Source organism: Arvicanthis niloticus, chromosome 11 (assembly GCF_011762505.2).
Source record: "Arvicanthis niloticus isolate mArvNil1 chromosome 11, mArvNil1.pat.X, whole genome shotgun sequence".
NCBI lineage: Eukaryota > Metazoa > Chordata > Mammalia > Rodentia > Muridae > Arvicanthis > Arvicanthis niloticus.
Genome location: NC_047668.1, coordinates 66,166,984 through 66,177,831, shown reverse-complemented (window position 1 = coordinate 66,177,831; position 10,848 = coordinate 66,166,984). Strand labels below are relative to the sequence as shown.

Here is a 10,848-nt window from a genome sequence, read left to right as displayed (position 1 = left end):
CGGCTTTGGTTCCGCACTGCTTCCCGCCCACGTCCTCCACGGATTTCTCCCCTCCCCGCCCCCCGTTCTCCCTACACCCCTGTCAAGCCAACCCCAAGAGTCCAAGTGTCACTGCCCTCGAGGGTCTTCCTCACCTTTCTGATGGGAACCTCTTCTAAACCTAGGAGAAAGAGTCGGGGTTCTCGGTTTTAGCTCACATGTACCTGCTCCTAAAAAGTTGGGGACTTCCGTCTTGTGCGTTGCAACCACTACCTGCACAGGTCTGGGGTCACAAGCAGCGAGTCCAACTTTGTTACCGGGAGTCTGGCGCGTCCAGCGCGTCCCGACGGGCGCGCAAGCCGGGAGCGCGCAGGGCCGGCCGGGAGCGCGCGCGGCCTCCGGGATGGCGGCTGCGCAGTGGCACGCGGGCCGGGAACGGGAGGGCGGGCGGAGCGGCGGGCGGAAGCCATGTTGGAGCTGCACCCCGAGCGAGGGGCTGCGGGCGCGCTCCTCTCCTGGTGGGTGTGACCCGGCTCCGCGCGGCGGCGGGGGGCGGGGACGCCGGGCGGCTCGTCGTGGTCGGCGGCGGCCGCGGCGTGCAGCCGGGCGATTGTGACCGGCGGCGGAGCCGGACCGGCCGCGGGCGCTCCCTCCGTGCGGCCCCCTGAGCGCCCCCCCTCCCCGGGCCGGGAGGGAGGCGGGGGGCACCCGGGGCCCGCCATGAACCCGGGCTTCGACCTGTCCCGCCGGAACCCGCAGGAGGACTTCGAGCTGATCCAGCGCATCGGCAGCGGCACCTACGGCGACGTCTACAAGGTGAGGGCAGGGGCCGCGGAGCCGGGGCCTGCGCCGCCGGGACCGAACAAAGAGGCAGGCGTGGGACCGCAGCCCTCGGCGTCCTCACAACAGCCGTGTCCCGGACGCGCGGTCTCTGACCCCAAGCCTCTCCTGCGCGCAGTCCCGGGAAGGGCTGCCGCTGGAGCCGCGGCGCTCCTGGGAGTGCGGAGCGGGGTTGGGCGCTTGTTGCCTGGGCAGGGTCTGTGTGACGAACCGGGGTGCTGGGGCTTGGCGTTTGACAAGCTTACGTGCCTCTCCGGGACCTTGGATTATCGGCCTGTGGCTGGGAGCTGCTGTCCTCCCGGGCCTGCTGGATCTGCCCTAATGCTGGGCAACCTCCATCGACACCCTTAGCCTTTAGCCTCCTAACATCTGCTTGTCAGTTCCCTGTCATTTTCCAAGTAGTCAAGTTGTTTTGTAGAAAGAGATGTGTTTTTGGAGGCAAGAAAGCAACTACATTTTTGTTTTCTCCAAAAAGAATTGGATAGTGGTGTTTGTTTTTGTCAGTGACACCTAGGAATCAGATGTTTCTTTTCTTTTTTTCTTTTCTTTTTCTTTTTGTGTGTGTGAATCAAGTATCTAGGAAGAGTATTGGTTTGACAAGGTTAGAATCAAAGCTCTTTAGCAGGACAGCGTTTCTGTAGAAAAGGAACCACTTCTAAATGTGGGAGGATAAATCATTCTTTGCAGGCCAGCTCAACTCTTGGCCTCGCGGAGTCTGCCAAGAAGGGAGGCGGATAGTGCCAAAGGTGGCAGCAGTCTTGATTTAGTTGCCTATCTACTTACTTAGTAACTGAAGTTGGGCTCCTGTTTTCCAGAACACCTGAGGATGCCCAGAGAAACTTAGTGTTACATTGGAAAGTTTAGTTTTTACTTTATTTTTGCCCATGCTAAAGCAATGGGTTTTTATTCTTGCCTCAATGGAATGTGTAAGGTAAGTTAGCCAATACCTCAGTTCTTTTGTGATTAATATGCTCGTCTCCTTCACATAGCATACCACTTTCCTCTATAGATGTATGGAGCATAACGCCAGTGTATAACTTAGCAGCCTCATGTTGTTGTGAAGTCAAGACAGGAATGGACCCAGATTTATTTGAAGTCTTTTTTTTTTTTTTTTTTTTTTTTTTTTTTTTTTCTGGACAGGAGCAACATTAAACAGCAGTTTCAGTCACTTTCTTCCAGTTGTATCCTGTGCTGTAGAGAGGACAGTGAGGGTCTGGCAAAGGTTGCTAGCATAGAACAAGAGGGCCTGGTTTGTCCCGCTCCAGTCTCTCAGCTTCTAGCCAAGATCTGGAAGATGATAAGGCACTGCTCTGGGTGGTGGAGAGAGGGGATGATGCCACACAGAGAGATCGTGATTCAGAGCCCAGAGACACAGTATGAAGCTGAGGAAGACGAAGCCTGAGCGGCCACAGACATCCTGGCTGTGGACCCAGGTTCCTGTAGGCCTTTTAACTGGGGACTTAATGGGAGTCATGCCAGTGAGGTGAAATTAGATACGGATTTTCCCCCCTTCTTTCTTAAAAGAAAGTGTGAGTGTGTGTGTCTTGTCTTGTCTGTCTGTCTGTCTGTGGAGGCCAGAAGAGGGCATCAGATCTCCTGGAGCTGAAGTTCCAGGCAGTTGTGAGCTGGCTGACATGGGTGCTGGGAACCAAGTTTGAGTCATGGAAGAAAAACCCGTGCCCTTAGCTGCTGAGCTGTCTTTCCAGGTCCTATTTCTTTCTTTACTTTTTGTTTTATTTTTCAGTATACAGGATTTTGCTGTGTATCTCAGGCTGGCCTGAAAGTCGTAATCCTCCACCTCTGTCCCCTGATTGAGCGAGGTGTAGACATGCATGACTGCATCCAATTTAGACTTGAACATCTGGGCTGAGGCTCAGGCTTGCTTTAGATCTGCAGAACACATGAAAAGTGTAATGAGGATACCATCTCGAGTTGTTCTTTGGTCTCCACAGGAGTTACATGACATGCGAGTTTGAGCATACACATACACAGGTGGGGGGGAGGGAAGGAGAGAAGGAGAGAAGGAGAGAGAGAGAGAGAGAGAGAGAGAGAGAGAGAGAGAGAGAAAGAGAGAAAGAGAGAGAAAGAGAGAAATATTTGGACTTGAAAAGGTTCCCTATCATGATGTCCAGAGAGTGTTGGAGGGAAAAAGCAGTTAGGAGGCTTGGGATAGTCTGGGAATAATAGTGGTATTGTAGAATTTGGTCTGGACTAAGAAGGTAGAAATATACTCAAATCCAAGAGCTAATAACTGTCTGGGGGAATCTGATTATAGTAGATGAAAAGTTAAATTTTCTGTCTCTTAAGTGGCAGTGTGTACAGTTATGTTTTAATTTTGGCACACACGCTTGTGTGTGTGTATGTGTGTGTGTGTCTTTCTAGTTCTTGAGATAGGTCTCATGTTGTCCAGACTGACTTTGAAATTGTTCCATAGCCAAGAATGATGTTTTACCAAGGTAGGTTCCTGATAGGAGTAATTAGCTATGTATTTACTGTATTTAAAAATAAACCTAAACAACAACAAAACAGAGAAGACAGTTTGGTAGCTCATGCCTGTAATCTTCTTGGGAAGCTAATGCAGGAGAATGCTGGCCACCAGTTCAGGGCTAGCCTGGCTTACATGAATGTGGGTAACAGAATAAGACTGTCTCAAAGCAAACTCACTAAAGTGGTAACTTGCCTGACTAAAAAGAAAAAATTCACAACTGTAATTCTTCTATCTGAATGTAACAGAAGTCTGTCAAGTTGATGAATCTTGTCAGCCATTAATGATGACGTAGCTAACATTTCTGGAGTGCTTGCTCTCTGGCATACACTGAAAGTTTCCTGCCTACTCCTACATCTATCTTGTGAGGCACATGCAGTTGTAGCAGGCATAGGGAGGTTTAAATAACTTTCTGAAGTTGGTAGATGGCAAAGGTCAGAGCTGACTAGTTTGTAGGCTGGATTCTCCATCAGTGGGAGGCACCATCTCTGTAAACATGGACTCAGACAGATTATGTCCTGCTGAATTTTCCAGGGAAGAAACTGAGGCACACTTGCCTTGTGGGCATTTGGACTGTGGCGCACTCTGAGTTTGGTGGCTCTTTACTCACTTGATTTTGTAGCCTGCCTGTGCACATCAGAGAATAGAAACTTGATTCCGGCCTGCCAGACTCTTTCATCACCAGAGACCCTGGTGAGGTAGGTCTCTGTCCCCGAGAATCACTGTGGTGTGTACCTCCTGCCTGCCACACAGCCCAGAGCCGATCCTTCCTTCTTTTCAACAACCAAGTCATGCTGTGAAGATACACCTTTTTCACATTTGTTTTGCTGTTAGATGTTTCTGACACACATGTCACTGATGAGCTGGGGGAAAAGTGATTTTTGTTTCTGCAAGCTGGGGTATGAGCCTTGCGCCTTAAGCTGTCAGTGAGTGGGCGCTAAAAATGGAATGGGTCTATTAAGTAAGTAAGTTAGACCTAATTATAGTAATTCTTGGAAGGTTGGTGTTTCAAGGGATTTTTATTTTGAAAACTCTTCCACCCACTGCAGTAACAGAGTTACTGTATTTGTAGATTGGTTATAGAGCGCTGAGCTGGGATGCTGAGGATCTGGGATCCAGCAGGTATGCATCTTGTAAAACACACTTAGCATCACAGGATTACTTTGTCTGTGACTGTTCTTACTATCACAGGTCCTTCTGGTTTGTACTAAGTAAACAACTTGAGTTTTACCTCCAAAATAAGTTTTTTCCCTTTCTTTTCTTTTTTCTCTTTCCCTCCCTCCCTCCCTCCCTTCCTCTCAGCCAGTGTGATCCATTTCATCTGCACTGTCAGAGAGTACTTGAACATACACTTTTAAAAAGAGAAATTATATTACCTTTTAATTGCCACATAACTATGCACAGTCTTCATCAGCTGTGAAGTACAGGGATTACTTGGGGACTGTGAGACAGACACATGAAGCTATGATTGGGCCCCAAGACGATCATGAAGTGCTCTAAAATTAAGAAACTTTATGTTATGTTTGTTTTTTCTTTTTCATGTGAAATGGCCCAGCAAGCATGTCTAGCCATGGGCCCCATTTGACTCAGGATAGTATGAATGTGGCCCAAACACAAAATCATAAACTTACTTAATAGATGAGAGAGAGAGAGAGAGAGAGAGAGAGAGAGAGAGAGAGAGAGAGAGAGATATTTCTTTTTTCTTTCTTTTTTTTTTTTTTAAAGTACAATTCCATGGTTCTTAAGTGTGAACTTTTTAGATGTGTTGCATCACAGGCTGAAAGGTTGACATGGATGTAAGCATTCTTTACCTTCTCTATGAGAGTAGATTGTAATGAGCATAGATTTGTCATTAGAAGAACTGTATTAGAGAAATTGGGAAATTTTCTATAGTTCATACTGTCTGCATGTAATATCTGCATGTGTTGTACTGTCTTTGCATAGACATGGCACTTTTCCAGTTTAGTTCAAATTATTCCTAACCCTAAAGTCTTTGCTTTTCTTAAGTTTATTTCAGGAAACCTACATGTAGTCTTGTGGCTGTCCCCATCTCTACGCCAAGCCCTGTGTTCTCTTGAGTTCTTTGCCTTGCACTGGTCTTGTCGCCCGTTAGGCAGGCCTCAGTTTTGACAGTGTGCTATGGCTTGAGTCCTTGGAGCCATCTCTGATTTCTGGATTCCATTTTCAGGCATTAGTCACAGTCTGTACACAGGTGATTTCTAAGTATTGTTGGGTGCTTCAGGGAAAACCACACCATGGCTATAGTAAAGACCCGAGAGGCCGTGAGAGGGCTGAGCAGGTAATAAGCTTTCCTTAAAGCTTCACAGTCTGAGGCTGATTCCACATAATGGTGGAAGGAGAAAACTGACTCCATAGAGTTGCCTTTTGATCCCCACAAACATGCCTTACAACAATAACAACAACAACAGTAGTTTAGGAGTCCTGTGTTAAACCTGCCAAACTCTGTGTGACCCAGCCAACTTCAAGCTTAGCTTAGTTATGGGGTTTTTCCCTCTATACCTATTGCTTCTCCTTAGTATGTCTTGTAGGACATACTTTGGAAATGTTGACTTTTTTTTTTTTTTTTTTGTCTACATATGTCTGAAAGTCATATATTGAAAGTAAAGGATACAGTGGAAACTCCAAAACCTCATTTATGTGGCCATCATCTATATAAGATTTGAAATAGATGGGAAATTGGACTGGAGAAAACATTGAGGCATAGGTAATAGAGTCAGAATGTATAGTATTTAGAGAAATGTGTGTTAGCTTCCTTGTGACTGCATTTTTCAAGGTATCCAGATGTCAACAAAGACTAGTTTTTCCGTTATAGTTAGCATTCACAAAAATAAAACTTTGTAAAAATCTCAGGGTTTTGTTGGTAGTTTGTTTGTTCTTTTGTTGTTTTTGAGGCAGGCACTCTCTTAGCCTAGGCTGCCTCCTGTGTACTGGACTGCAGGCGCTGCCGCCACACCTGGGGAGCTGTCAATTCTCACTTCTGATGAAGAAAGTGAAGACTTGAAGCACTGAAGAACAGCTGGACCAGCTGTGGGAGTTCCCGCTCACCTTTACTTCTGTGAAAGCAAAGTCTAGAGCAATAGTTCCCAACTTGTGGGTCATGACCTCCTTTATGGGGGATGTCAAATGACCCTTTTATGGGGGTCACCTAACACCATCAGAAAACACAGATACTTACAATTCCTAACAGTTTGCCTTCAATCTTTGTTTGGTTCTTGTTATCTCTGGACATGCACAGCAAATGCATGATTTGTATTGAGATGAATAATTGGGAAACTGTCTTGCGAGAAAGGATTGAACAGCCATCGTACACTGAACAGCTCTAATATAAAGCAGATGTATTAGGGACAGTGCGTGGTAAAAATGGCAGGGTTTGTTTCATAGTATTTACAGGAATATAAGTATATGTCCACTTTTAGTTACCAAAGTTTGAGACCAAAACCTTATTGGTCTCCTCATTCAAGATTCCCTAGAATCCTCAAACTCTCCACAGCTGATCTGTCTGTGGCATCATGGCAATGGAAAGAGCACGTTCTAGAGCCAGGCTCCCTGCTGTAAGCACCTAGGAGCTCCATGACCCCATCCTCCTCCTCTGTGTGCCTTAGGTCCTTCCGTTGTGATGGTGATGCCTGGAAAAGGGTCAGGACTGCCATGGCCAATTGCTGCTAGTGTGACTGCCTCCTCTTCCTGCACACTCAGCTTTGTTTCTGCACTTCCCATCTCTACTTAGAACCTCTGCCTCACTTCCTGGCATCTAGATGGTTTGTCTTCACTTCCAGCATGTCTCAGGGACATGGTTAGTATAATAAAAAGGGCACTCTGTTATAGTTAGTATTTGCAAGTTCTAATATCACTTTTAATAAGTCTGTCCATTACCCTCCACCCACTGTCTGTCTTTCTGTGAAATATCCAGAATAGGTAGAACTGGAATATTTTGGGGGCCTTCATTTGGAATACAAGTAAATTAAAATTAAACAATTTGTCGTCAAAAAATGAGTAAATATTTAGACTGAGAAAAGATATCCCAACAATGTACTATCAACTAACTTAGAGGAAGTCCCTTTTCTCCTGGGATTTAAGCATCTGATTAGAACGTCCATGTGAAGTAGTTCGTGATAGCAGCCTGGCACTGTCCACACACTTTGAGTGCCCTAGCAGCTGTCAGCATCCAGAGAAGCCATGCAAGCACCAGGCTCTCTTTTGGTTACATTCATACAAGTTCAGCTCTCCTCATTTTTTGCTGAGTTTCTCATTTGCATGTGTCACTCACTACCTGTCATGTCTTACCAGAACATAAATCCAGAATGATTTTGCTTGATTCAATGCCATATCTTGAGGGCCTAGGAGAGTGACTGATATGTAGAGTCTCAGTGAGTGTCTGGAATGAAGAAGTATAGCGACACAGGAGAATGGCAGCTACTCGAGTGGGAGGACAGACCATTGTGTCCGACTGGCAGAACTCCTGACAGTGCTGCTGGGTCAGGCCTAAGGCTCTGGCACTAGTGGGCCCAGAACGTGAGGCATTCCTGTCTGAAGGCCTAAGCAGGCTCAGAGTTACTGTATGCACGGAAGTCGTTTTATACTGAGAATTTAATGGCTATAAGTAGGTTTGATAATCTCCTAATCCAACAGTCTGAAGTACAAAATGGTCTGAAATCCAAAGCACTGCAGCACTGACTGACGTCCAGTGGGAAGTTCAGTTGAGCTCACTGGTACAGCCCAGATACAGGTATGCTGAGAAGACATTAGTAACATGAACTCTAAGCAGTCTGAACAGGGCGCATGAATCAGGTGAACTTCATCTTTAGACTTGGTCTTGAGCCCAAGAGCTCACTATGCATAGTTCAGTGTTTGGAGAAATTTAAAAAAAAAAAAAAATGGTTTGAAAGTACTTGCTAAGGAAGTCCCAACTCTAATAAACATACCACTGGGTTCTTCTTCACATGTTGCTGCTTGAAAATAGGATTGAATTTTTAGGAAAAGGACTTTGCTCAGCAATAGAAAAAAAATCCCTGAAATTCAAGAAATGGAATCATGTTTTCTTTTTGCTGTTGTTTGGTTTTTACAGTTCTTTTTTATAATCTGTAAGAGGCTGTCTTTTTGTTGCAACTACCTCAACCTAAAATTCTAGGTTAGCATTCCCAGTGCAATGGTGTAGGCTACCTTTGTCCTGTAATTGTATGACATTTGTTGTTATTGTTGCTTAAGCTCTTCTTAGGAATTTGAAGTAGTATGTTTGTGTGTGTGTGCGTGTGCGTGTGCGTGCGTGCGTGCGTGCGTGCGTGTGTGTGTGTGTGTGTGTGTGTGTGTGTGTAAATCTTCCACCTGTCTTTGCCTGAACACTGTCTTTACTGCTTATAGGTTAAAGGATGCATGCTTAAGCCTAATACTCAGGGCTCAGTGGTCTCAAAGAACCAGGAAGATTTAGGTAGCTTGGAGGAGGCAGGGGAAGAGAGTGGGCAGCCATCCAGGTAAAGTGTATTAACGGGTAAAGGCTTAAGAATGGAAGGAGATTGACAAGTATGGAAAGCATGTGGGATGGAACATGGAGAAAAAAGATTTGCTGGATAAAGCAGGGCCAGACTTGTTGAAGGCCAGAGCACATGGGTTAGATACAACAGCATGGGCTCTGGGAGCACAGAAGACTTTCCTGTGGGAGTAATAGTGTCAGAAGTGTCCTGCAGTATTCGGACGGTCATGACAATGAATCTGAGAGGAAGGGCATAAATACTTGCTAGAGAACCCTGACGTTGTATACATTGGTGATAGCCATTGTGTTCACCACAGTAGCACATATATCTGTGAAATAAAAAATATTGCTAGTAACAAACCGGTCATGTTAGAATAAATCACATTCTAATGAAAAATAACTTTTCTAAACAAAAAAAATCAAATGAAGGTGGCCTTGCTGTATGTTTTGAAATGTGTTTACTGTCTGGTTAAAGAGAACACAGGGTCTCAGTTCTACTTTTCTAGCCTGTGGCAATGTTTGGCTGAAATATATGAATAAGATGTGGTCTCGCACATGTGGAGTTGGAGAAGAGATGGAGTTTTCAGGTACTTGTAGATAATTCTTCTCTGATATTCTGTCTTCTTCAAATTCCCCAGTCAGACTTGTTATGTTCTCTCATTAGAAAGGTCTTGAACTGTGTTTCCTAGGAGTCTGATTCTGCTGGAAAGTGCTAGCCGGATGCATGGCTGCCACAGATGCTGTCTATCAGTGTTTCATCGATGTGACAGATGCATTTAATTCATTTTCAGGAAAATGTCTGTCATATACCCAGTCATGAGCAACCCAGTTTATCTGTTGTCATTTTGAGTAGAACTGGTGTGTGATGGAGAAGTGGCTAGCTCAGCTTGGAGCTCACAACCACAGAGGAGCTCTGGTACTGCAGGTGTGTCTCCTGTATGTCTAGGGTATGAGATGGCATGGACTACAGGGTCAGATTTAATGAAAATAGTAACAGAGACATGCTTTGGTGAAAACAAGCTTCCCCCTCTGAATCTGTGGCAGTGAAGCCCACATGAATGCTGGTTACTGTGTGTCTACTTCCTTGGTTAGTGCTAAGGCTTAGTCATGGTGGCAAGTGGCATTTTTTGTATTGTTCTGAAAATAGTTTTGACTTCCTGGACCAAAAAGAATCTCAGGAAGTTTCAGGGATCCTGGGACTGTGCTCCAAGGTTATTTGAAGTAAGCTAAGGATAAATGTGCTTTGTCACTATAACAAAACACCCGAGAAAACCAACGTAATGAAAAAGAAGGCTTAAGCTTGGCTCATAGCTTGAAAGGTTTCCATGCCTGGACACTTAGCCTGGTTCCTCTGGGCCTGTGGAGGTGCAGTATATCACGGTTGTGGTAGTGTGTTGTAGGAGAGGCTGGTTCTGATCACAGCAGCTCAGAGGCAAAGAGTAACAGGAGGGGACTGGGCCCCAGCCCCTTTAAGGCTTTGTATAAGGACTGATGACATCGTTTCTTTTGAGGACTGAAAGCATTATTAGGAAGACATGAAAAGCTCTGACCTCTTTTTAAAGCACTGCAGATTCAGAGGGCAACGTCTAAAAGGATTAGTGAACTAGCATATATCTTATAAAAAAAATAATAAGAAAAAATAATATTTTAAAATAGATAAATAATGTGATGATGTGATTTAATATGATGATGATATATTTTATTCCAATTTTTAGATACAAATATTTTATAAATTTGTTTACTGTTGTATAGTTTAAAAATTTACATGGGTCTGGAGAAATAGCTCATTGGGTAAGAGCAGGTACCGCTCTGGCAGATACCTAGGTTCGGTTCCCAGAACCACATCAGGCCACACACTGTCATCTCCAGTCCTGCTTCCAGGTAATGTCACACTCTGTCCTCCCAGGGCACTTGCATGTGCATGGTGCACCCAGACACCTAAATAAATAGATAACTCCTAAAACTTACAGTGAAATACAGATTATATGTTTCAGTTACGTGGGTTTTGACAATGTATACCGCTGTGTGACTTAGTCTCTTAGTAAGTTGGACCATT

The 10,848-nt window shown here is 45.0% G+C and overlaps 1 protein-coding gene across 2 annotated transcripts in view; it reads left to right on the top strand.

The window, feature by feature from the left end:
• The first annotated feature begins 349 nt into the window (after positions 1 to 349).
• Positions 350 to 10,848, top strand: part of Map4k3 (mitogen-activated protein kinase kinase kinase kinase 3) — a 138,357-nt gene continuing 127,858 nt past the window's right edge. The window contains exon 1 of one of the 2 annotated variants that reach the window (XM_034513846.2): positions 350 to 795. In XM_034513846.2, the coding sequence (XP_034369737.1) occupies positions 700 to 795 (96 nt within the window). In that variant the 5' untranslated portion in view covers positions 350 to 699. The remainder of the gene's footprint in view (positions 796 to 10,848) is intronic. The other variant, XM_034513848.2, reaches the window with a different exon arrangement.